The sequence below is a fragment of the Malaclemys terrapin genome, chromosome 6, assembly GCF_027887155.1.
Source record: "Malaclemys terrapin pileata isolate rMalTer1 chromosome 6, rMalTer1.hap1, whole genome shotgun sequence".
In the NCBI taxonomy this organism is placed as follows: Eukaryota; Metazoa; Chordata; order Testudines; family Emydidae; genus Malaclemys; species Malaclemys terrapin.
This window is the reverse complement of record NC_071510.1, coordinates 114,324,528-114,352,350: the sequence shown is the minus strand read 5'-3', so window position 1 is coordinate 114,352,350 and position 27,823 is coordinate 114,324,528. Positions and strand designations below refer to the sequence as shown.

General features: G+C 38.7%; 1 protein-coding gene across 5 annotated transcripts in view; it reads left to right on the top strand.

Moving 5' to 3' along the window:
* The window catches only part of WDR7 (WD repeat domain 7), a 344,118-nt gene that overhangs the window by 38,575 nt on the left and 277,720 nt on the right, over positions 1–27,823 (top strand). For all 5 annotated transcript variants that reach the window (XM_054032283.1, XM_054032282.1, XM_054032281.1 and 2 more), the window contains 7 exons: positions 4,391–4,510; positions 5,091–5,236; positions 8,062–8,164; positions 11,409–11,550; positions 13,029–13,277; positions 14,901–15,121; positions 27,494–27,689. In XM_054032283.1, the coding sequence (XP_053888258.1) occupies positions 4,391–4,510; positions 5,091–5,236; positions 8,062–8,164; positions 11,409–11,550; positions 13,029–13,277; positions 14,901–15,121; positions 27,494–27,689 (1,177 nt within the window). The remainder of the gene's footprint in view (positions 1–4,390; positions 4,511–5,090; positions 5,237–8,061; positions 8,165–11,408; positions 11,551–13,028; positions 13,278–14,900; positions 15,122–27,493; positions 27,690–27,823) is intronic.

Below are 27,823 nucleotides of genomic sequence, written 5' to 3'. Positions count from 1 at the left end.
TATTGTCCATGTCTCGTACCACCTTCTTAGAGGTCTGACTCTTAAAGTTAAGTCCAGAGAGAGAGTCTAGTGCTAAGTCTGCCCCCTGTTCCCCCCTCTCCATTTAATGCTATGTTATTTGGTGATTTAAAAATTACTTGTACTGCAAGGAAATTACAACCAGCTTTGCAGGATGAAGGTGGGGCTTTAAATATTGATGCATATATACTTTTCACTTTACTTTCTTTCTCTCTCTCCATTCTCCCCCAGCTTTCTCTCTCTCCCTCTCTCCAGTAATGACTTCTTCTTGTGCATTTTTACAGAATTTCCAATGGGGATATGGAAAAGTAGACTCAGAAGGCAAACTTTCAGAGATTATTTTATTCTAGTAGCTCTTAGGGTTTCTAGTGGAGAGTGAGGTCATATTGTGTATACAACAGCACCTAGCACATAATAAGAGACAATCCCTGCTTCAAGGAGCTTACAGTCTAAATAGACGTGGGAGACAGACAGGAAGTTTTATTATCCCTATTATGCATATGGAGTAACTGAGGTACAGAGAGATTTAAGTGACCTACCTAAAGTGCATAAGAAATCTGTGGCAGATCTGGGAAACTAACCCAGATCTATTGCCTTCCAGAACTGTGCCTTAACCACAATACCATCCTTTTCTTCAGAGTTAACTCCCCTATCCCACCCCATTCTGAACCTTGCATGATGTACTTTGTAAGTGACTTAAAAAAGCCCTTTGAGAGGATTGCAGAGAGAGTTTTGGTAAGTGAAGATTTCAGTGTACCATGCAGAGCAGCAGATAGAATTGCATAAATAGCTATCAAGTATCAGGGGGTAGCCGTGTTAGTCTGTATCTACAAAAACAACAAAGAGTCTGGTGGCACCTTAAAGACTAACAGATTTATTTGGGCATAAGCTTTCGTGAGTAAAAACCTCACTTCTTCAGATGTATGATAGTCTGTTATTCCTGCCCTCCTGTACTGTCAGCATCTGAACTGGTGCCAGTCAGTAAAGAATCTTTCTCTAAAAAGGTGTGTAACACTTTTAGGAGACTACTAGCATTTTAGCTGCCCACAGGAGATTTATATGTTGTGTACATCAAAGCTAAACATCTGCAAACTTTTCCCACGGTGTAAATCTTTACAGCTAATTTAGATTTTGTTGCTTTAATTTAGAAGGCTGCATCTGCTCTTGAATATTAAGGGGGCATCAATTATCTTTACTATGTATAAGATCAAATATAGATGATGACTTCAAATAGCTGAGTTACTCACTTTAGTAAACAATTCTGAGACCTGTTTTGGAAACTACAAACAGGGATTGTGTGTCTATTGGTTGAAAACGAGAACAGTTACTTGATACTAGTTCGTCCTCTGTGGCAGAGACTGGAAAAAAAGGGGAACTCCTTTTTCTACTGTTTCACTTACTGAAATTGCCAGAGTTTGCTCTAGAGTAATTTGGCATGTTTGATACAACTAGTGTTTCTTAATTTAAAAGTCTTCCTTAAAAACAGTGTTAAAATGTTAAGAATTTCTAGTTGCAAGGGATCTGGGCTGTTTTGGAAAGATGTGGATAGCAAAGAGGTAATCAAACCACATAAAAGACTTTGTCATCTAATTTTTCTTACAAAGATGTTGGGCTCCCTGAGAAAGTGCAGCTTGAATTTAAAACAATATCCATCCTATTTAGTTAGGCTCAGCTGACTGTCTACAGGCAAGATCACTCACTTGACAGCATCAGTACTAAATAGGCAGCAGTAATCTGTCCTGCAGAGGAATTTGTTAGGTTTACCAGTGACAGACTAGATTACCACCAGCTCTTGCAGATCTTTTTATTCTATTAGTCTCATAAGACCTCCAAAAAGTTTTTTGGCTCTTCCTTGGGTCTCTTATGAAACACAGAATTTTCCGTTTCTCATTACATGCACATTGGGTATGTCAACACTGTGATTTAAAACCTGCAAACGCAAGACTCTTAGCTCTGGTCTACAAACTAGTAGTGTTATGGCACTAAAAACAAGTGTGTAAATATTGTGGCTCAGGCTCTGAAGCCCACCTCTCAATGCCGGGCTTCATAGTCCAAATTCGAGCCCGAATGACTTCAGTTTTTACTGCTGTGGTCTGAGCCTGAATCTGTTGGAGACTCATTGCCCTGGGTTTTAAAATGCAGTGTAGACATATCCACTGTTGTCTTATTAAACTTTATTTTGAGTGATAAATTTAAATGTAATGAGATTTTTATTAAGATTCCCATATAGAAAAACTAACTATATATTATAAGACAAGTACAATTATTGATGTGTTATCTTTGCTTACTGCCTATCTTTCTGAGATACTTAAGACCCCCACATTATGTAAGCACTTCATGATATTCGTTGTGTTTTATACAACACCCCTATAGGCAGTGAAACATCATCATTTTAAAGATGGGGGAACAGGAGCACAGAGAGATTGTGAGTAGCTCATGGTCACACAGGAACTGAGGTCCTTTGAGTCCCACGGTAGAGCCCTAACCACTGAACCAATCCTTCCTCTTTTGTTCCTTAAATTAGATCCAGTTTTTATGAAAGTTAGGAGGCTGATGTCATTGGCTAGAGCCAGGGAATTTCACAGACAAGTCATTGTATAAGCTTCTTATTCTTCTCCCCAACAATGCTTCCCGTGCATCCCTCCTACGTTTCAGTTCAGGGTCTTTTCTAAGCACACTGCCAATCAGAACAACATATACTAAATTTTATGGTTGGAACAACGGGAGGAGGAGATCACCAAACTGCTTTGGTGTTCTTAGGTGCACAAAACCACAAAAGCTAGGAAATGAGGTAGCTGTCTACTAGCTGTCTTGTTCCCCCCCTCCCTTCTTCCTCTCCCTCTTTCTTGTGTCCCTTTCCAGTTTGTCATAAGTTTTTATTATTAATAGAGGGTAAAATGTTTGAGTGCCTACCTAGGATGTAGGCACTCTTGAACATTTTACCTAATTTTTCTTGGTAACTGACTAAACAGTGGTTCTCAAACTTTATCATGTGGATCATTTATGATGAGATCCTCTTATGAACACTTCTCCCAATCCTAAGTGCACCCTTTTCCTCTGGTAGCTCTAATACTCGTTAACGTGAAAGGGGTCAAATATAAAATAAACTCATTTGACATAAGGAGTGTGGCTGCTTGATTATATCTCATCCATTTTGTCTCTACATTGTTTTTTCCCCCGCTTTTCCCTGACATAGGGCTTTCAGTTTACTATAACTGAGTCTCCACTTGTTGCCTGCAGCCCTCACTTCTCTAATTTCTATATGCTGTAGTAAGGAGAGGGCCTGAAACATAAGGCCTTGTATTAGTGGCCTGGTATGAGCCCTGAGGCCTGGGCTAAAGTAATGGTCAAAACTTGCTAATATAAAGCAAAGTTAAGTTGTGAGCAAGAGGCAGGCCCTGCTCAGAGAATCTGGCAAGAACAAGGCTGATATTGCAGAAACACACATTCCTAAGTAGTGCTAGGCATAAGACTATATGTGCAAACACATTCCAGAAAGCTGGTACAAGAACACCTCGATACCAGGACATTCCCCAAAGATAACAGAAACGCACTGACCCATCCTAAAGATAAGGTCAGGATGACAGCATGATGGATAGAAATGTTTTGATCAAACCAACATGTATGAGGTAATGAGTGGCACCCAAATACATCAGAAGGTGGCATTTAGATACGTCGAGGTAATACGTAATTTGTTTGTATTGGTGTATAAAGATGTATCTCAGAGGGAGTGTCTTTGCCAGCCTAGGGAGCAGTGGAAAGTCCTACCACTGACCAAGCTGCGTCCATTGTCATGGGCATACATGTCTTAGTATACTTGTAGAGTCTACCAGGTGCTATTACTGTGCTTCGTCGACAGTAAACCTGCCCAGGCCCCTTCGCTACTAAACCATGTCTTGTGGTCTTATTGGGCGGTTCGCTCGAGGTCTGCTGTGCCAGCTATCAGCGCAGAGCTGGCACGGCATATGGAGGGAACACAGACGCAGCCGAACATCTGACAACCCATGCCACTTCATGGTTTTTGGTCTACTCTTCTGTATGCTTCCTATCCCTTTAGTTTTGGCAGTCTGCAAATTTGATCTTGGTTGAATTTTCACCAAAGAAATATCTGACAGAGTAAAACATGTTGCATCCACATGGGATAACACCCATACATCTTTATATCTTGGGCTACCCCTCAGGAAATGTCCTTGCTTGAAGCTTGATAAATGTTTTGCTATTGTGACAGAAGAAGTTCTGTGGGACCACCTGAAATGCTCCTTAGACCTTCTCAGAGGTCCAGAGAGCATAATTTGAGAATCCTGGCACAAAGCAGAACAATTTTAGGTATCCTAGGGTTAATTAAAGGTAACTTTCTTTCTTTCTCTTTTAGGATACGGAACCAGTATTTGAGGAGGAGTCTAAACCAATTTATTGTCAAAACTGCCAAAGCATTTCTTTCTGTGCATTTACCCAACGATCACTTTTGGTAGTGTGCTCCAAATACTGGAGGGTAAGGATAACCAGTTAAGTAAAAAAACTGGCTCTTTCTTAGCAATAGAGGGTGATTTAATAAAACTGTTAGTGAGACGTAGGGAAAGAAGCTTGGGAAAGTGTTTATAAATCAGTTAGAGCTCTGAGTTCATTGAGTATTTAGTCTATTTCATGTATATTGGCTCACAGCGATGGGAGTATGTTGCGTTCACGCTTTGGACATTATTTAAAAAATAGATGAAAACCCCTTTTGAAGGTTAAATAGTTGATATGGTTTTGTTTTATGCAGACAAAAATCTGCAAAATTTAAATAAATAGAAAGCATGATATGCTGTACCATATTTGTAATGTGTATCAAAGGATTGCAAATATGACACAGACATTATAATTTCTGTAACAAATGTATTTTCTTGGTTATTTTATGGAATTGAGTATATATTAAGTATCTTCTTAAGTAAATGCTGCCATAGGCAATAGAATTGAATGTTCCTTAAAACTAAATATGTGGAGGTATTAAATTATCAGCTATCCAAAATATGACCATGTAATGATAAACAAATAGACTTTTTTTGTTTTTGTTTAATTTTGCTTACTTCTAGGTTTTTGATGCTGGAGATTATTCCTTGTTATGTTCAGTTCCCAGTGAAAATGGACAAACGTGGACTGGCGGTGACTTTGTATCAGCTGATAAAGTGATCATATGGACAGAAGATGGACAAAGTTTTATTTACAAACTACCAGCCAGGTACTCAGAATTTTAAATAATGGAGCACATATGCGGTAGCAGGTAAAACTCAGAGATGTAGAATAAAAATAAAATGTTAAATCTGATGGGTTTGTTTGATCCCTAAATCACACTAATGTTGTTGAAACTAAAATGCCACTAACATACCTTAAAATTTGTGTATCCCCAAAATGTTGTACCTTAATGTTATGGTACATACCAAACAATACTAGGTTATAATAAAGTCAAAGCTTGAGACACGTATTTTCCATCATTACTATGGTCCTTTGTGATTCGTTATTGCTGACATTGGAGAACATGTGGTGTTACTGGGTTTGCTTTTCCCTTGAAGGTGTGCCATGAACAAGTTCAAGCATGTATTTTAAATGTTTTGCTGAATCAGGGACACATCGAGGGAAGAAATATTATTTGTGCTATGTTAATTAGGATCAACAGGATGTTGTTACAGTAAGTTAAGTGTAGTATTTCAACCTTTAAAAAGCATTACTTGTTCTTGTACACAGAAAAGGTAAAAGATCAGACTTGGTGGGTTTTTAAAGTATGTTTCCACCAAAGATACTTAATTTAATGTTAATCAGACCCTTGACTTTACTTTCTGGTTATGACTGGTTTCTGCTGAACTCATTGTTATCAGAACCACCTCAACTGGGAATATCTAAATTGTATGCTGCTGATTAACTTGAATGGTGAGTGTTCCCAATTAATGGTTTAAAGATAAGGAATAGAACTAAACTGAACTATTTAAGGTTGGAGCCTTTGGGGCCGCTACAGATAATTTAGTTTAGTGGAGGACTGGGAATGACACAATTAGTGCATGAGTCTGACGAAGTGGGTATTCACCCATGAAAGCTTATGCTTCAATACATCTGTTAGTCTATAAGGTGCCACAGGACTCTTTGTTGCTTATTACAGATCCAGACTAACACGGCTACCCCTCTGATACAATTAGCGATAGCATAAAAGACTTTATTTAAAATAAAATAATCAGGTCAAGTAAACAGGTATTGCAGTATAACGATACACTGCATTTATTCCATATTCCAAGATGAAATGGTGCATCCAGGGGTAATCAGTCCGTGGTTGAGAAGAACAGGCATGTAATCCTTTCTTTAATGGTACCTTGATGGCCAATGTGTGTGCTAACCTAAAATTAATGCTACCATTTTTATAATCAATTATAATAATACCCCTTAATTAATTAGGCCCACCTTTTACAATATCTATATTTCCACCACCATGATTAAATATTTTCTACTTTATCATAGGCTATTTCACATGAAATGTCATCTTAATTAACATCTATGTAAATATTGTTCCAGTAACTATTAGTACAGATAACATTCTTCCAAAACATACACATTTTGTCTAGAGCATTTGTTAAAACCAAAATATGTTTGCTGCGTGACCTGTCCTACCTTACCTCTAACTTGACCCTGAATTGTCTACTTTACTCATATTTTATTAGGCCTTATTATCTTCAAGCCCAAATTTAGGCCCAAAAACGTATTCTTTACTTACATTTCAGCACATTGGTATAAGCAAACATCATCTTTATAGGCTACACTCTTTCTCAACTCCATTTGCATGAAATATGCTGTGATTCTTGCTGAGTTTGTAGCCAGTGCAAAATTGTTTTATGCTTCTGTGATTATGTGGTGAGATCCTGTTTAACCTTTCCTAAGCCACTGTTTGATCTGATTTCTGTACCGCATGTCTTGAACATTATCTGGACGAGTTTTGGAACCAGTTCTGTCCTAGACATAAGCCTACTAACAGTATCCCAGGTCAAGCTAATATTTCTTAGTAACATGTTGCCGGTCCGTGGGCCTGCTAATTGGTACAATATACAAGCCCTGGAATCAGTTATCTGATGTTTTTTAGAGAGCAGTTTTATCACTTTTCTTTTTAGTTAGTGTCATGAGAGAAAGACCTCCTGTCTCAGCCTATCCAAGATGCTTTGATTTTGTAATGACATGCTGTGGTAAATAAATTTTAGTTACACATGATTCGGATCATAATTCATTATATATGACAGGAAAATTATACAGTTCTCTCAATCTGAGCTAGAAAATTATTGTCTTTAAATATAGTATCTGTAGCCACTTGAAATTTTAATTTTTTAATTGTTCTCAATTCTATACAGTCTTCTGACTGGACAACTGTATGTGTTTGGGGAGCATGTCTCTTCATAATGTATAAACTCTTAGGTTTTGTATGCAGAATCTAATAAGGTTCAGTAGAATTCTAGGTGGAGTTCAGAGTGTTACTTTAAACCTGTAAAGCCCTAATTGGTTTGGGATAAAGTTATCTGAGAGAGCATCTCTCTCCACATCATATACTGCCGCAGCAGGGATCAGCAGAAAGGCTTGAGCTAGAGCTCCCTCAATATAAATGGGAGGGAGTTGCTGGTAGGGTGCTTTGTGAGGAATCTTTGGTTTTGGCACTCGCTCCTTCCCCTCCTTGGTCCACCAGAGGCTAGATTGAATCTCCCAGGTCCACTGCAAAGCTCATCTTCTTTCTTTTCTAAGGCCATTGAGATGGAAGTAGACTGAGCTGGATACATTTATGAGTAGCCCTCTGTTTATATCGCGATTTTTAGTTTACGTGAAATAAACCTAAATGACTGAATGGGCATCTGTATAGTTCTATATTGAAAAATTGACAAAATGAATAAATATAATGTAGTGGAAACACTGATTTTTTTTTTTTTTTTTTAAGTATTTTTTTGTTAGTAAATTCTGCATTTAAACAGTGATACAGTAATAGATTCTTAATAAGGTCAGAGTTCTAAATTGGTGTCTTTTGTTGTTCTGTGTTAAACTCAGTTGCCTACCAGCTAGTGATACGTTTCGCAGTGATGTGGGAAAAGCTGTTGAAAATTTAATTCCTCCTTTACTGTTCAGTGTATTGGACCGAGCAGATAAACAGGTAAAACACATTCCCTGTCTTGTGGATTATGCTGTCCATGGTTTTTATATAAAAACTTGCTCACAAACATTAGAAATTGTCTATTTCTTCTCCTTAGTTAAAGTCAACATTTTCAGAGAATAACTGACTTTTTAAAGTGTAATTCATTTGGCTTAATTTCCTACTCCTTTAGTATTTAATGAGTTTGTGTGTGTGTGTGTGTGTTTTTTTGTTTTTGTTTTTGTTTTTTAAGATGAATGTCATAATTAGCACTGCACAGGTCAGATCAGTTTGTTTTCAGTTCTTCAGGCGTCCTCACACCAATGTACCAATTTAGATATAATTTTTCCTTTTTTTCAGTGAGTATTGTTAGATGGTATCCTCCAATAATAATCTTCTAGGTCAGACATGTCATACTTATTCTGAGCCTGAATTACCCATTTGGTTAGAGTGTGCGGGATGTGAGGTGGGAAAAAGCTAACTAGCAAGTAGGCAAGTTTCACAGTCTTGCCCAATTGCTACTGGAAAATGAGTCTCAATATCTAAGGGAATGCTAAGTATTACATTTACACAAATGTAAGGTTTTTTAAAAAAGTTAAATTCATTTATGAGCCTCCTTGCCTCTGTCCATTAACTTGGGTTGCCATTTATTTCCCTCTTTGACCATCCTCAGCAACCCTTTTTTGAATTTTTCCCTCCCTTTTCTCCATCCCCTGCTCCACTTTGGACACTTTCTTTTCCCTCATCCCCGTCACATCATTTGGAGGGTCTTTTGTACCATTCTCCCTCCCCACATACACACAACTTGTGGGTCCCCTCACTCCTGTGTTCTCTCCTCACCCTTTTGGGATTCTTCCCTCCCTCTCCCTTGATTCCCCAGACCCCTGTTCAGTAGAGGAAGCAGCAGAGAAGGAGACACTGATAATATACGTTTTTAATGATAATAAGGGTTTTTTCTTTTTTAAATATATAAATAAATACACACATAGCTTAGACATCTTACTATCTCTGATTACTCTACACTCATGTTACTAGAGCATATAACCAATTTCCCTTTGTATGTATTGTTTTGGTTGTTTTTATTTTCGGGTTGCTTTCTGTTCCTTTTATGTTACTGTCATATTAGGCTGAAGAGCTTAGTTCTGTACAATTTAAATAAAACAGTCTTCTGGAAAATGTTGCCTTTTGAATACTGAAACCTAAGTAAAGTAAAAGCTTTGTTATCCGGCATGTTGGGAGGATGGGGGAAGGGAGTGCCGGTTAGTCAAAAATTCTTGTTAACTAAGAGTTATACTGACCAATGGAGGAAAGAAGTTTGGGTATGGGCAGGAACTCGGGGCAGGGGGTTGGGGCGCGGGAGGGGTTTTGCATGCTGGATCCAGGTGGTGCTCACCTTGGTTCCCTGGAAGCGGCAACATATCCCTGCTGCTCCTAGGCGTAGGCGCAGCCAGGTGGCTCTGCGGGCTGCTCCACCCATGGGTGCCACCCTTGCAGCTCCCATTGGCTGTGGTTCCTGGCCAATGGGAGCTGCAGAGCCAGCACTCGGGCAGGGCGAGGTGGGGGCAGTGCATGGAGCCCCCATGGCTGTTCCTCTGCCGAGGGGCATCAGGGACATGTCACCGCTTCCAGGGAGCCATGTGGAGCCAGGTAGGGAGCCTGCCAGCCCCGCGTCAACTGGACTTTTCATGGTTATCAGAAATGCTGGTTTCTAGAGTTTTCTGGTTGGTAAAGTGCCGGAAAACACCATTTTTACTGTATAACTACAATGTAATGCAATGAGGTGGAAAAAAGTCAGTGCAATTTTTGGGCGCTGTACCTCAGAGGTTTTGTGCCAAAGGATGGTGAATCATTAACAGAAAAATGTAGACCAGGGGTCAGCAACCTTTCAGAAGTGGCGTTCCGAGTCTTCATTTATTCACTCTAATTTAAGGTTTCACATGCCAATAATACATTTTAACATTTTTAGAAGGTCTCTTTCTATAAGTCTAATATATATATAACTAAACTATTGTATGTAAAGTAAATAAGGTTTTTAAAATGTTTAAGAAGCTTCGTTTAAAATTAAATTAAAATGCAGAGGCCCCTGGACTGGTGTCCAGGACCTGGGCAGTGTGAGTGCCACTGAAAATCAGCTCACGTGCCGCCTTTGGCACGTGTGCCATAGGTTGCCTACCCCTGATATAGACAAACTGAAGGGACTGCAGAGAAAGTAACAAAAATGATTGAAGAGCTGAAGGGATTTATGTAGAATCTGAGAAAAGACTGGCTATATGAAGTATATACTCTGTAGCTTGGCTAAGCAACTGCTAAAGTGAGGCATACTGACAAATATTTGAGGGGTATGTGGAAATATATAGTATGGTTCAAGGGATACCTAACAATTGGACTGAAATTAAGAAAATGTAAACTTAGGGTAAATATTGAGTAAAACACTCTGTAATAGTTTCCTCAGGGAAATAATGGAAGCCCTTTCTTATTTAAAATAATACTAGGCAAAGTGCTAGAGAGGATATTATTGGGAACAATCCTGCACTGGCAGAGATATGGACCAAGATAACCTAATGTCTCTTCCATCTCTATTTTCTGTAATGGAACTTACAGTAGATTTTGAACATCAGGCAACTGTACTTCAAAAGGGATAGAGTTTCAGAAGTGCTCAGTACATGGCAGCTGTAAGTGAGGTGCTGAAATGGGAGTTGAGTTCTTTTGGAAGACTAGACATAAAAATGTATCGCTATTGTATAACTTGAAATTGATGCCCTTTTTGACACTGTCAATACTGAGATGCTTAAAACAATACAGTATTCATATTCATAGATATGCATAAGTTAAAAAGAATAACTTGGTCACAAGATAGTTTTTTAGGAATACATTTTTTTTTAATTTAACCATAATATTGTCCCAACAGAAGAGACTGAAACCTTTCCTGACTATTTTATTATTGGACACTATTTAACTCTTTCTGTATTCTGTTTGTGTTTCAGATCTTATTGCTGTTAACTTTCACCATTTCAAATCACACCTTTCAGTCCTCTGTTGCAATTAAATTGTCTATTTTAAAATTCTGCCTGATATATTTTATGTTTATAATATGCTCTGTAATTAGTCTTGGTTTTGTTTTGCTATGTGTTACTTTGTTTTCCCATTCTTGTTTGTCTTTAAAAGGTATAGCAGGAATAGAGCAGGTTATATGAGGGAAGTTATTGTCAAGATTAGGAACCTGCCATATGCATCTGAAATTGTTCAATATGTCTTTATTTTACAGCTGCTTATCTGTCCCCCTATTACTCGATTCTTCTATGGACGCAGGGAGTATTTCCATAAACTTCTAATCCAGGGAGATTCTTCAGGGAGACTGTGTATTTGGAATGTGCCAGATACACTTGAACTGCAAGACAACACACAAGGTAGCGTTAACTAACACACAGTGACTTGCTGCCAAAACTTTTAACAAGTCGCTCCCTTTTTTTGCTTATTTGGTTATGTGTGTGACATTCCTTGGGTGAACGTGCTTCCTCTTCTCCTCTAAGTCCATTAATTTAATATGCTTATCTGCCTTCTAACATAACACCATCCTCAGTGATATGTGATGTAAGAGCCTGATTAGAACCATTCTTTCCATTCCTACTCTTCTGCAAGCTTCTTCAGGTGGTGGATTGGGTGAGGGAACAAATCTCTCTGGTTAGTGTGAGGAGGGGCAGGGGAAGTCTCCTTTCTGGCCTGGATTTCCCACTATCTCTTGTTAAAGCAGATGGGTGGTTGCAGGAAGACAAGGTGGTATGACTCCCTGTGCTACTGGAAGCTTCCGTGAGGGTGGCAGAAGTGGAATTCTTCTTGCAGTAGCTGCTATTGCTGTGGTAAAGCAAGGCAAACTTGTGGTGTGAAAACTCCCTGAGGAGAGTAAGTGCTGGTTCGCTCCCAGCCTTAGGATGTGATGGCAATTTTAACACAGAGTTGGACCCAGCATTTTTGGGTATATCTGAATTTTTTTTTTCTTGCTGTGCTCCTTATCCAAACCCAAGAGTGGATAGAAGCGAGTTATCACACCTCTGTGTAAGAGGCCAGCCTGTGGTGTTTGGGGAACGTTAGAGAGATGGTTCTTTGGCATACACCTCAAACTTAACTGACTAATTTTACATAAAATTTGTGGAGGGAGGGTTGGGGGAGGGGGAGGAAGAGAGGGGGGACCTGGATGAAAACAAAGGGGGGCTGGTGAAAGCCCTGGAGAATTGATTTGAATAAGCATGGATTTGCCTGCATTGTACATTTTATCTGCCGGGTAGTCCCAGACATCTATATAATAAAGTTGCGGCCTGATTAAAATTCATAACAAGTCTCCTGTCCTTCTTGCGGTATACCCATACAATCAAGAGACCTTCAAAGAACAACTAGATGTTGAAGAAAGGGGCTGTGAGTCAGTAGATTGTTCTGATCAGTTAGTAAACCAGTGCTGCACTGTGTTCCTACAGCAGTCCTCTTTCAGATGAGATGTAGAGTTGAAGTCTTAGTTGTGTTTTGTCACTGAAAAAATCCAATAGTACTTTTCACAAGACTTAAAGGAGTTAACTGGGGTCTCTTACTAAATTCCATGTCTGGTAATTGCCATCTGTCTGAATAAGTTCCTTGGGCAGTTTAAGTTGGATACATTCTGTTTCAATTCCTTTCTCAAACTCTGGTCTGGTATTTCTGTGTGCTAGTAGAGTTGAGTGTTAAAGTTTGACTGACTGCATTGTTATGGTAGGTGACTTAATCTCCAATATGTATTTTGTACTTACTTACAAGGGTGTTGTAAAATTTACTAATATTGATAAAGGGCTTTGAGATCTTCTCAAGACAGGTGCTATAATTATTTTAATCACTTTTTTTTTTTTTTTTTTTTAAACAGGACTCCAAATGACAACTTCAACTTCTCTGCAAGAAGCTTTTTGTAAACTTACTCCTCGTCCTGCTGGAATTATAGACCAATTAAGCTTAATACCAAACAGTAACGAACCACTTAAAGTTACAGCCAGCGTGTATATCCCAGCACATGGACGCCTGGTTTGTGGTCGTGAAGATGGAAGCATTGTTATTGTGCCAGCAACTCAAACTGCAATAGTTCAGCTTCTGCAAGGAGAGCATATGCTCAGGAGAGGTATGTAGCAAACATTAGACATGCATGGCTGAATTACAAAAGGTGCTGGTCGTCTGCAAACAACGTTGAAATAAGTAGGAATTGTGGGAGGTCACTTTTCAGCATCAAGTTCTTTACCGAATAAAAGATAAAAAGGGAACCATTTTTACAATACTTTTGATGATCGCTAAATTCTTTTATATCAGGAGAAATCTAAATAATAAACACAAGCAGGCGCCTAGCTCATGTTATGCTGTCTGGAGTGGCTCACAACTGTTAGTGCCTACCTCATGGTAGACTGTCAGAAAACAGGATAGACATCCCAACGTGGTGTCGTGTTCTATAACTAGATTTCACCAAACCAGTAACAAATGTGAACTGGAACACTATACCAATCTTACCGTGGAGTCACAGACAGTCCCCATAGCCTCTCCAGATTATCGTGCCACCCAGGCAAACTGAACTTCATGATAAAAGGTCACTTAAACCAAAAATCACACCACATCAGGTTGTTTCCAGTCCCAAGAGACCAATCACTTACCTCAGATCAGTTGGTAATCTAGATCTTACACCAAAGACAATGCTGGTAGCCAATTCTATAGTAAACTAACTAAAGGTTTATTCGCTAAGAAAAGGAAATGAGTTAAAGTGAAATATATGCACAAGTGAGTCACAGTTCATAATTCCAAATGATGGCAGTGATGTAATAAACTGCCAGTTTCCTAAAAGTCTTTTCAGGGTACCCAGATTATCTCTGGGGATCTCCGCTTTGCATCTGGTGCACTTCCCTGTAAGAGTCCAAACAGTCCAGAGATGAAGGATATTTCCTTGAATCCATACTTACAGCTTCTTCTCACAGAAAACAAGCTGACAGTGTCACTGCCTTTCCTTTGATGGTAGAGCACAAGGAATGCATTTTGAGTCTTTGACCTCTAATCATCACACACAATGACCACTTCCTTTGAAATTAGCTCTTTTCTGTCAGAGTTCTTCATTTGCATTCTACAAGGTTTCTTTCTCCTTTGATGGATTATTTAGTTACAGGGGTACACATAATATAAATGTTTGCTACTACATTATAACAGGACAGGGGCGGGGGAAGCTTCCTAACAGTGGGGAGGCCAACGGTGCCTGAACTGTGGCCCCACCCCCTTGCACCACCCCTTCCCCCCCGCGGCCCCTCTCCTGCGCTGGCTTTTCCCGCACAAGACCCCGCTGCCTCCTTCCCCCTGTCGCTCATCCTTAAGGCTTGTAAAAAGTGGGAGGGCCATGGTCCGCTGGCCCACCCTGTTCCAACCCCCCTGTAACAGGACACAGATAAGTGAAAACAATGCAAGTAACATCCCATTAGTTTTCATGAAGTTTAAACACTAAATACACTTATACATTTAACAATCACTGTGATCTATACTAATAAACAAGTGAATTGGCCTGGGGCTTTGGCATGAGCTGGTACCTGGTCTACCAGTGTCGCAACTAGTATATCTGCACGAGGGGTGAGGAAGGAAGGGTGAAGATTTGAGAATTCTCCCTGCCTCTTTTACCACTCCTGCTAAAATTATACTCCATTTTTTAATTTAAAATATTGTTGAATTTTGAAAGTTATTTTTTGTCCTATTAAACTTTTTTTAAATTATTTCCCAGGTTGGCCACCTCACAGAAATCTCCGGGCTCATCGGAACAAAGTTACATGTTTACTGTATCCTCATCAGGTCTCGTCTCGTTATGACCAAAGATACTTGATCTCAGGTGGTGTGGATTTCTCAGTCATTATATGGGACATCTTTTCTGGAGAAATGAAACACATCTTCTGTGTCCATGGTGGAGAGATTACGCAGCTTCTAGTTCCACCAGAAAACTGTAGTGTAAGTTTGTATTAAATGCACACTAGTATCGTGGATTCCTCATTCGTCTATAATGCAGTCCTCCAAAAATTATATTGACAGAACCCTTATAATGAGTGTGCATATATACAGACATTTTGGACAAAACAAACAACATTTACTAAATTGAGAGATATATGTCGGCCAAATACAACTCGCATTGACATGTGTAGGTGTTAATTGTTGAGTTAGGAGCAAAGTGAAATTATTTCATGATTTTGTTTTTTTTAGATGAGCAATTAAGGTTTGTCAGAATTAGCTGGATACATTGGTACACTTGTATCATGTTGCTCTTATTTTTTAAAAATTTTAGTCAGCACCAAGCTTTTAACTGTATGCATTTCTAAATTAATCCATCACTGTAATATGTAGGTCCTATTGTTACACTTAATGAATCTTAATCTTTTGTTCTACTCTATTCTGTTTTAGAAATTATTAAGTAAAAGAATGAGCTGCTGGTTCATTTTTTTGATAACTGAAGTTGAGTTATAATTTAAACTGTTTTACACAAAATACACACACATAAATATAGATATATGCATATGCAAAATATATTAAGTCTTGGGGATTGTCTATACAGTGAGTTAGTGAGTGACAAGCTGTGGTGTAATGTGTAGCACTTTAGCCTCCCGTACAGAAGCTGTCTGTGTGGACCCTACTGCTGTGTGCTAAAAGTCCCCTAGTGCAGTTTCCCCAGGAGGGGAAGTGAGGAACCTCAGAGTTGCTGCTTCTTTAAGAGGAAGGTAGTGCAGAGGACTAAAGCCACAAAGTCATTGGAAGAAAAAGTGAAGCAGAAGGGAAAGGGGAGCAAGCAAGTGTAACTGCTGCTGGTTCAGTAGGAGTGTTGGCTGTCTGGAAAGGGCATGAGGAAGAGAGACAATAGCAGAGGTCCCAGACAGGGCAGTAGTCATTGATTTTGGAGGTGGGATGCCCCCACTGCAGTTGAGTGGTTTTGTTTTTGGAAAGAGTTTATTTTGGGGAATGGGGTGAATAGGGACTTAAGGCAAGTATTGGGGGTATTCCTGAGGAGCATAGAAGGGAAGGAGGGAGAGATATGGGGGAGAGGGTTGTTTTTCCTGGGAAAACTGGGGGCTGTGTATGGTGGGAAAGATGGGCTGAGTTCCTGGGGGCTGGAGGCTTCAGGAAAAAGAACTAAAGGTTCTCTTCAGGAATTTGGGCTGAGGAATATGCTTTCAAAACGGGTTGGGAGGTAGGTGAGGGTTAAAAGCAGAGATAAATGGGTTTCTGAGGGGTGGGGCCACTAAAAGTAAGGTTTGAAAAAAGTCATCTCTTCCCTTTCCAAGCCCTTCTGGTACTCTGAATAAATGGCAGAGCACTTTGGAACCTAAAGTTTGGGGTTAGGGGCTTGAACTGAGAGCTGCTTTTAGGCACCCAATTCAGTTGTAATAATATAATATATGGATATATACCTATCTCATAGAACTGGAAGGGACCCTGAAAGGTCATTGAGTCCAGCCCCCTGCCTTCACTAGCAGGACCAAGTATTGATTTTGCCCCAGACCCCTAGGTGGCCCTCTCAAGGACTGAACTCACAACCCTGGGTTTAGCAGCCCAATGCTCAAACCACTGAGCTATCTCTCCCCCTTAGTAGTAGAAGGGAGTGTAAGATGGACATTGGGGCAGCTTTAAATAGTCTTTCCCTTCCTGGTAGCATTCCTTGATATTTTGCAAAACTTTTTTTTGTGGCTGAAAAGGTTGGGTACCACTGGAAGGAAGTCATATGACCTTGCCAACTTCCTGCTCTCTAAGTGTTTTTTTTTTTTTTTTTTTTTTTTTTTTCTTCCTTTAGTTCAGCACTGTTCTTGGCTAAGCAGTTCTGCTTTATTCTTGTTCATTCCCATACTCATAATTGAGGTTACGGGCAATAAGAAAAATTCATGGACGCTCGTGACCTATCTGTGACTTTTACTAAAAATATGCATGACAAAACAGGGAGATGCGGGGTCCCTACACCACCACGGTGGCTCCAATCTGTGGGGTATCCCCGCTGCGGCTGGGAGCTCAGGGCCCCCACCGTTCATAGCCGTCAAAGGCAGTGGGGGGGCCCTGCAGCTCCCAAGTGCTGCCAGCTAAAGTCATGGAGGTCTCTGGAAATCACGGATTCCATGACTTCTGTGACCTCTGTGAGAAAATCGTAGCCATTATAAACTCCACCAAACTTCCCTCCTAAATTAAAATATTTTGCTGAGAGTGAACTTTTTATGACCAGATTTTAGAATCCCTGCCAAAAAAAGAAAAAATTCACAATAGAACTACTTACAACTAGGGCTGTCGCGTGATTAAAAAATTAATTGAACGATTAAACAATAATAGAATACCATTTATTTAAATATTTTTGGATATTTTCTACATTTTTAAATATATTGATTTCAGTAACAGCACAGAATACAAAGTGTACAGTGCTCACTTAATATTTATTTTTGATTACAAGTATTTGTACTGTGAAAAAATAAAAGAAATAGTATTTTTCAATTCACCTAATACAAGTACTGTAGTGCAATCTCTTTATCATGAAAATTGAACTTACAAATGTAGAATTATCTACAAAAAAACTGTGCTCCAAAACAAAACAATGTAAAATTTTAGAGCTTGCAAGTCCACTCAGTCCTACTTCTTGTTCAGCCAATCACTCAGACAAACAAGTTTGTTTACATTTGCAGGAGATAATGCTGCCCACTTCTTGTTTACAAGGTCACCTGAAAGCGAGAACAGACATTCTCATGGTACTGTTGTAGCCGGTGTCACGAGATATTTACTTGCCAGATGCGTTAAAGATTCTTAAGTCCCTTCATGCTTCAACCACCATTCCAGAGGACATGCGTCCATGCTGATGATGGGTTCTACTCGATAACAATCCAAAGCAGTGCGGATTAACACATGTTCGTTTTCATTATCTGAGTCAGATGCCACCAGCAGAAGGTTGATTTTCTTTTTTGGTGGTTTGGGTTTTGTAGTTTCCGCATCTGAGTGTTGCTCTTTTAAGACTTCTGAAAGCATGCTCTACACCTCATCCCTCTCCGATTTTGGAAGGCACTTCAGATTCTTAAACCTTGGGTTGAGTGCTGCAGCTATCTTTAGAAATCTCACATTGGTACCTTCTTCGCATTTTGTGAAATCTGCAGTGAAAGTGTTCTTAAAATGAACATGTGCTGGGCCATCATCTGAGATGGCTATAACATGAAATTTATGGCAGAATGTGGGTAAAACAGAGCAGGAGACATACAGTTCTCCCCCCAGGATTTCAGTCACAGATTTAATTAATGCATTTTTTTTAATGAGTGTCATCAGCATGGAAGTGTGTCCTCTGGAATGGTGGCCAAAGCCTGAAGGGACATACAAATGTTTAGCATATCCGGCATATAAATACCTTGCAAATGCCTGTTCTCGCTTTCTGGTGACATTGTAAATAAGAAGTGGGCAGCATTATCTTATCATAGAATCATAGAATATCGGGGTTGGAAGGGACCTCAGGAGGGAGCTATCCCTCCCCCTGTAAATGTAAACAAACTTGTTTGTCTTAGCAATTGGTTGAACAAGAAAGTAGGACTGAGTGGACTTGTAGGCTCTGAAGTTTTACATAGTTTTGTTTTTGAGTGCAATTATGTAACACACACAAAAAATCAACAGCTGTAAGTTGCATTTTCACAACAAAGAGAGTGTACTACAGTACTTGTTTGAGGTGAATTGTAAAATATTGTTTCTTTTGTTTCATTTTTACAGTGCAAATATTTATAATAAATATACACTATGATTTTAGTTACAACACAGAATACAATATATATGAAAATGTAGAAAAATATCCAAAATATTTAATAAATTTCAATTGGTATTCTATTGTTTAATAGTGTGATTAAAACTATGATTAATCGCAATTAAATTTTTTTAATTGTGATTAATTTTTTTTAGTTAATCGTATGAGTTAAGTGCAATTAATTGACAGCCCTACTTACAACCTTAACTAAAGCAAGACAAATGAGTTGCTGTGTTTTGTAATAATTACAAAATAAACCTTAAAAGTTCTATCCCTCCCCCAATGTTCAAGATTGGCATCCTTTTCAGGAAAAGAACACATGCAGCATATTGATTTGAAGCAAAGGTGGTAATATCCTCTATAAAACTAATTTCACAAATGGAAGAATTACTACTAACTTAATGACCTGTTTGGTTGTGCATCAATAGATGCGCTTAAAGACCAAAGGGCCTAAATGATGCATAAAAAGTGAAGGGGGAGGGGGTATAGGCATATTTGCTGAATGCCTGGCAAACATCCGTTCTGTTGAGTATTTGAGAGCTAACCGCATTATGTGCTGATCACTGAATCATAATATCTCTGTTTAGCTGGTTCGATAAAGTCTCACTTAACCTTTGACCAGAGCACTACTATTTATTGCAGTGTGTATGCAGATTACACCTTATGGCATGTTAAGTGAAAAGGAATTTTCTTCCAATTATTTTTAAAATCAAACTCTATGAGATCCTACAGTCTGACATGAATCACTGTTTGTTTCTTGAAGATGTTGTCAATGTGTGGATTTTTCATGTGTGGATTATTTTTCTCAAATTTTTTAAAAGAACTATTACATTTTTACACCAAAAGATAATGGATGAAGTATAGTAATAAGCATGGATTCTGGTTTTTAAATGAATGATTTTTAGTCTAGGTTTTTTAGTTAAATGTAGACATTTTTAAAATATAGTTTAATTACACTTTCACGAATGTGCTAATCTTAGCTGCACCAAGGAGCAAGGCACCCTAATGTAACAGAAGATGTTTCCCATGGTCTTAAAAGTGTTTTTTTCCAGCAGAAAAAATAATGAAGAGGGTGAGGGTCCTGGGCACAGGATTTTGTTCCTTTGAAAAAGAACTCTGTTAAAATCTTTTAGAAGGTTATAATTGGACAGGAAGCTGGATAAATGCAGTGTCAGCATAAATGCATGAAGAAGAATTTTTCTTGCATATGAAATGCCTTATTTCACAGGATCCAAAATATCATTACAAATTATACATGCATCACTACTGAAATGTATGTTCATGAGTGGATAGCTTCTGACACCTGATGCACAACACGATACATAACAGAATGTGGAGGGAATTTTAGCTAAGCTCACGGAGGCAAGCCTTATAGAACTTTTATTGTCCATGTTGAGCATAATTTAGGTACTTACATATTGTAACTTGTATTTTCTATTATAAATCAGAAGGATTGAAACAATTCGGTTGTCCTTTATTTTGCAAAGACACTTGCATCAAAATAGTTTATGATCTTTAATAATGCTCCTTCAGGTGCTATTCTTCCATTCATTGTCTTTCTGTGCTACTACTAGAGGATTTCTTTAGGGAAAATGTCTTTCGAGGTTCTTCTCCATTTGTGATTTCATTCCTTGAAGGTTATTTTTTACTATGTTATTTCCTGGGATAGTTGTAATAACATATAATAAGCATTATTTGGTTGATAAGTTAGTGTGGAAATTTTGAGATTACATGTTACTCTTTGTTTCATTCTATATTGATTTTTTTTTAATTTTGTTTGGCATCTACTTTTATAAAAAAATTATACTGTAGTGACACGAGCTACTGTTTTGTTACTTATGATGTTTGGCTTATCACAAGAACTGGAAGTTAAATATCAGAATATTTGGAATCTCAGTGATGCCACTGTTGCCTTACGCTACATGGCCCTGAGCCTGCAAACACTTATTCATGTTGACTTTATATACATGAGTAGTTGCACTAACTACTTATGTGTGTAAGCCTTTGCAGGATCAAGCCTGAGCTTGATGATAATCATACTTAGCCATGTTCCACTCCTATTTTCAAAAAACGCTCCAAAAAAAGGTAAAATATAGAGGGCACTCTCACATACTTAAGTTAGCAAATGTCCTATTCTGAGTACCGAATACCAATATTGGTGGGAGACGTTTATTAAAATAGATCTAAACATGGCATAAATTATTACAGATATTTTAATGGAACACTTTTTGTATGAATTGATGAAGCTGATAAATTGTCAGTGGAGACTTCCATTATTTAAGGAATACTTTGCTTTTGCTTTTTTAACAAGCTTGTAATGCATAGCATTTAGGGTCTAAAGAGAATAGTGAGCAGAACGGTTCAGTTGCTGTATGGCCCATTATTTCTGTTTATGTATATTGAGTGGTAAATTGATAAATAATTTGTTGCCATCATTTCTAAAAGGCCTGTATTGTCCCGTGCCTTGTCCTTTCAGATGTTGCTAATGGAGGTGTTCAAGCCACCATTACTGGAGATGTAAGGACAAGTTAGATAAAGCAGTAGTGAGACTAATATTGTAAGTATTAGGGCTGTCAAGCAATTAAAAAAATTAATCACAATTAATCATGCAATAAATCGCACTGTTAAACAATCATAGAAAATCATTTATTTAAATATTTTTGGATGTTTTCTACATTTTCAAATGTATCGATTTCAATAACACAGAATACAAAGTGCACAGTGTTCCCTTTATATTTATTTTTATTACAAATATTTGCACTGTTAAACAAAAAAAATAGTATTTTTCAGTTAACCTAATACAAGTATTCTAGTGCAATCATGAAAGGTGAACTTATAAATGTAGAATTATGTATAAAAATAATAGCATTCAAAAATAAAACAATGTAAAACTTTAGAGCCTAAAAGTCCACTCAGTCCTATTTCTTGTTCAGCCAATTGCTCAGACAAACAAGTTTTTTGTTTATATTTGCAGGAGATAATGCTGCCTCCTTCTTGTTCACAATGTCACCTGAAAGTGAGAACAGGCGTTCGCGTGGTACTGTTGCAGCTGTGTCGCAAGATATTTACATGCCAGAGGCACTAAAGATTCATGTGTCCCTTCATGCCTCATCCACCATTCCAGAGAACATGTGTCCATGTTCATGACAGGTTCTGCTCGATAGCAATCCAAAGCAGAGCGGATCGATGCATGTTTATTTTCATCATCTGAATCAGATGCCATCAGCAGAAGGTTGATTTTATTTTTTGGTAGCTCCGGTTCTGTAGTTTCCGCATCTGAGTGTTGCTCTTTTAAGACTTCTGCCCCCTACCTTGTCCCTCTAAAATTTTGGAAGGCACTTCAGATTCTTAAACCTTGGGTCAAATACTGTAGCTATCTTTAGAAATCTCACATTGGTACCTTCTTTGCATTTTCTCAAATCTGCAGTGAAAGTGTTCTTAAAATAACAACATGTGCTGAGTCATCATCCGAGACCACTATAACATTAAATATATGGCCGAAACATAATCAACGAGCGTCATCAGCATGGAAGAATATCCTCCTGAATGGTGGCCGAAGCAGGAAGGGGCATATGAATGTTTAGCATATCTGCCATGTAAATGCCTTGCAATGCTGTCTATAAAAGTCCCATGTGAATGTCTGTTATCACTTTCTGGTGACGTTTTAAATAAGTGGGCAGCTGCATATCCCATAAATGTAAACAAACTTGTTCGTCTTTGTGATTGTCTGACCAAAAAGTAGGACTGAGTGGACTTGTAGGCTCTGAAGTTTTACATTTTGTTTTTGAGTGCAATTATGTAACTAAAAAATCTACATTTGTAAATTGTTTTCATGATAAAGAGATTGCACTATGGTACTTGTATGCGGTGAACTGAAAAAAACTATTTCTTTTATTTATAATTTTGTTTTTTACAGTGCAAATATTTGTAATAAAATAATATAAAGTGAGCAGTGTGCACTTTATATTCTGTGTTGTAATTGAAATCAAAATATTTGAAAATGTAGAAAAAACATCCAAAAATATTTAATAAATTTAAATTGAGATTCTATTATTTAACAGTGCAATTAAAACTGTGATTAATTGTGATTAATTTTTTAAATCGTGATTCATTTTTTTGAGTTAATCGCGTGAGTTAACTGTGATTAATCGACAGCCCTAGTAAGTGTGCTTTCAAACTGGAGAGGGATCCAAAAGAATGATCCTCACAAGCTTTTATGGCATACCTACTGTAATTATGATGCTTATGGTGCTCTGTGGTTCAGCACTGGGCCTGATCTGTGCCCTGTACGTGCATGTAACTCCCTTTGATATAAAAAGAGGGTTGTGATTTTTATAGAGTTTGAACTGTGCATTGTGCTTTACAGATATCAAAGAATTCATAGGGTAGGTTCCTGACCCCATTGATATAAAAACCCATACTTTGGTGGGATAAGAATTTAGCTTATCCTGTATATTCTAAATTATGTTTATGCAACACTCATCGGCGTGTGCAGTAATTTACTGCCAGGATTAGGTATTCATTGGTAAATAGAAGTTATATTTTGTTAATGAATGGACTTCTGGAGGTAATGATTATTATGGGGATTTAGGGTCCTAAACTGGTTGGACTGATAATTTGATGACAGTAACTTCAGCTGCTATTGTAAAATGACTTCAACCTAATTCAGAATTCATTTGTTGTATGCCTACTGCCATTCTTTAGATCAGTACCTCCTAAACGGTGAGTCCAGACATACCAGTGAGTCGTGAGAAGTTTCTAGATCATAGAATCATAGAATATCAGGGTTGGGAGGGACCTCAGGAGGTCATCTAGTCCAACCCCTAGACTTTACTCTAGAGTTGTTACTTCTGGGGGAGGGATAGCTCAGTGGTTTGAGCATTGGCCTGCTAAACCCAGGCTTGTGAGTTCAATCCTTGAGGGGGCCACTTAGGGATCTGGGGCAAAAATCAGTACTTGGTCCTGCTAGTGAAGGCAGGGGGCTGGACTCGATGCCTTTCGGGTTCCCTTCCAGTTCTATGAGATAGGTATATCTCCAACCCCCTGCTCAAAGCAGGACCAATTCCCAGCTAAATCATCCTAATCAGGGATTTGTCAAGCCTGACCTTAAAAACCTCTAAGGAAGGAGATTCCACCACCTCCCTAGGTAACCCATTCCAGTGCTTTACCACCCTCCTAGTGAAAAAGTTTTTCCTAATATCTAACCTAAACCTCCCCCACTGCATCTTGAGACCATTACTCCTTGTTCTGTCATCTGGAACCACTGAGAACAGTCTAGATCCATCCTTTTTGGAACCCCCTTTCAGGTAATTGAAAGCAGCTATCAAATCCCCCCTCATTCTTCTCTTCTGCAGACTAAACAATCCCAGTTCCCTCAGCCTCTCCTCATAAGTCATGTGCTCCAGACCCCTAATCATTTTTGTTGCCCTTCGCTGGACTCTTTCCAATTTTTCCACATCCTTCTTGTAGTGTGGGGTCCAAAACTGGACATAGTACTCCAGATGAGCCTCACCAATGTCGATTAGAGGGGAATGATCACGTCCCTCGATCTGCTGGCAATGCCCCTACTTATACAGCCCAAAATGCCGTTTGCCTTCTTGGCAACAAGGGCACATTGTTGACTCATATCCAGCTTCTCATCCACTGTTATCCCTAGGTCCTTTTCTGCAGAACTTCTTCCTAGCCATTCGGTCCCTATTCTGTAACAATGAATGGAATTCTTCCGTCCTAAGTGCAGGACTCTGCACTTGTCCTTGTTGAACGTCATCAGGTTTCTTTTGGTCCAATCCTCTAATTTGTCTAGGTCCCTCTGTATCCTATCCCTACCCTCCAGTGTATCTACCACTCCTCCCAGTTTAGTGTCATCTGGAAACTTGCTGAGAGTGCAGTCCATGCCATCCTCCAGATCATTAATGAAGATATTGAACAAAACCGGCGCCAGGACTGACCCTTGGGGCACTCCGCTTGATACCGGCTGCCAACTAGACATGGAGCCATTGATCACTACCCCTTGAGCCCGATGATCTAGCCAGCTTTCTATCCACCTTCATCCATTCATCCAGCCCATATTTCTTTAACTTCCTGGCAAGAATACTGTGGGAGACCGTATCAAAAGCTTTGCTATAGTCAAGGAATAACACATCCACTGCTTTCCCCTCATCCACAGACCCAGTTATTTCCTCATAGAAGGCAATTAGATTAGTCAGGCATGACTTGCCCTTGGTGAATCCATGCTGACTGTTCCTGATCACTTTCCTCTAAGTGCTTCAGAATTAATTCCTTGAGGACCTGCTCCATGATTTTTCCAGGGATTGAGGTGAGGCTGACTGGCCTGTAGTTCCCCGTATCCTCCTCCTTCCCTTTTTTAAAGATGGGGACTACATTAGTCTTTTTCCAGTCATCCGGGACCTTCCCCGATTGCCATGAGTTTTCAAGCGACATGGGCGAAGGGATGTGCTGGTTGTCCTTCCCGCAGCCCCCATTGGCCTGGGACGGCGAACCGCGGCCAGTGGGAGTCGCGATCGGCCAAACCTGCGGACGCGGCAGGTAAACAAACCAGCTGGGACCACCAGGGGCTTTCCCTGAACAAGCGGCGGCCTGACTTTGAGAAGCACTGCCATACATAACATTTATTTGGTTTCAGAGTAGCAGCCGTGTTAGTCTGTATCCGCAAAAAGAACAGGAGTACTTGTGGCACCTTAGAGACTAACAAATTTATTAGAGCATAATAAATTTAGCCCACGAAAGCTTATGCTCTAATAAATTTGTTAGTCTCTAAGGTGCCACAGTACTCCTGTTCTTTTTACATTTATTTGGGTACATGATGTTATTTTAATCTCAAGACTTTACTCTAGAGTTGCTACTTAGAATACACCTTGATACACTTGCAGGCGGTTGGATTTGTTTTGATTTTATATTCTAAAGATTTCTCCTGTCTATTTTCATCTGAATAAAATCATATGTGCCAGTCTCTGTAAGTACTATGGCCTTCATTTAGGGAAGCATGTGTTTCAATCCCTATTGAGAAAAACAATTTACACACATGCTTAAGTGCTTTTCTGAATCAGGGCCTGTATCTGTTGTGGCAAACAATACACAATGATGTAAATACTTATAGAGTCTTATATTTACTTTAATTGTTACTGGATGTTTATGGCTCCATTCAACTTATAACCGTTTAAAAAAATTAACACTTGCCCAAAATTAAATGTAATATTAAATGTAGTTTGCAATGATGCTTGAATTTAAAGGCATAAAAAGAAATTGTTCAGCAGTATCTTGCTTATCGTATTCCTTTCTATTCAAATTATTTCTGATGGTGTCTCTATATGTTGATTTATTGATTAGTTACAAAGGCACATTTTTGTGTTTTCAATTATGCAAACGTTAAAAGAACCACAGCCAGTGGTAATAAAGAATAAGATTTTTTTTTTCCAGAAAATCTTGTTTTGGCAAATCACCTAAACAAATTGCAAATTGAAAGCTTCAGGAGCAATATATGCTTGTTTGATAGAAATTCCCCTTTGTCAGCTGTGTTTTTTGACCTTTAAAAAATAGGAAATTGGAGGTGCAAATACCTTCTTCCTATCATTTCCTCTCCTACAGCAAAGTTGTGAATTAATAGATTTACTAAAAATACTGTTTTAGGCTCTGATTTTACAAATGGCTCTACTTAGGCAGACCTCCAAGGAAGTCAGTGGGAAGCTGCATTGGCACGGAGATTTATAAATGCAGAGCTCCCTTCTGGATCAGGGCTGTAGTGTCGTTCCCTGTATTGGCTCATGTTTCATGCTGTAATATAATAAAATGAAAACAAAGATTCTTTTGAGAGTAAATAATCTGTATTTATTTTGAAGATGAACTATTTTGTCAAATGGCTGAATTGTTTTTAAAAGACTGCAAAACTGTTCAAAGACATGCTTATTTCTTGTTCTCATTGCATTAATTTTGCAGCTTTTCAGAAAACATCTCAGTAAGTGTTTGGATGAGATGTACTTTTAAAAAAATGTATTTAAACCTTATCTCAAAATTTTCTTCTAATAAGGAAAAATGTTAGGTAACTTCAGCGATCGCTTTTTAAGAACAAATAAATGTATATCAAGGTTTGAAAAGTTCAGAGCCTCTTAATTAATGTTAGTTAAGTAACATCATTGGTTTTGTGTAGTGGTTTTCAGATACTTCCATACTGAGACTCTTGTACCATTAAGCAATATAGGAGAGGCACAATGTTCATTAGCCCCTAACACCTGTTCACAACCTGCCTAGATAAGCAAGTATGTTCAAGTGGTTAAGAGGTAACTTCCTAAATTCTGTTCCCAGCTCTTCAATATGTGCAATCTTTAGCAAATCACGTAAGTTCTCTGGGTGAAATCCTGCGCCCATTAAAGTCAAATGGGAATTTTGCCATGGACTTTGATGGGGTTAGGATTTCACCCTCTGTCTCTTATCTGTAAAATGGGTAATGGTAGTAATTACAAAACTCACAGATTGTTGAAGTTTGTTTGTTACTTAGATCTCTGATGAAGACTGATATGGAAATGTAAAGTAATCTTATTATGATCAAGACACATTTTATTTTTCAGGCAAGAGTCCAGCACTGCATCTGCTCAGTAGCCAGTGACCATTCAGTAGGACTTTTGAGTTTGCGAGAGAAAAAGTGCATTATGCTGGCATCTCGTCACCTTTTCCCTATTCAAGTAATAAAGTGGAGGCCTTCAGATGATTACCTGGTGGTGGGATGTGCAGACGGATCTGTGTACGTCTGGCAAATGGATACTGGTAAGGTCAAGTGCAAGAAACTGAACAAAATATCCCTTCATTTGGAGCTAAATTCTACTTTTTTGTTCTAAAAGATTTGCTTAGCTTTCCATCTGCAAGACAGATTGGCATGACACCAAACATACATTATCACA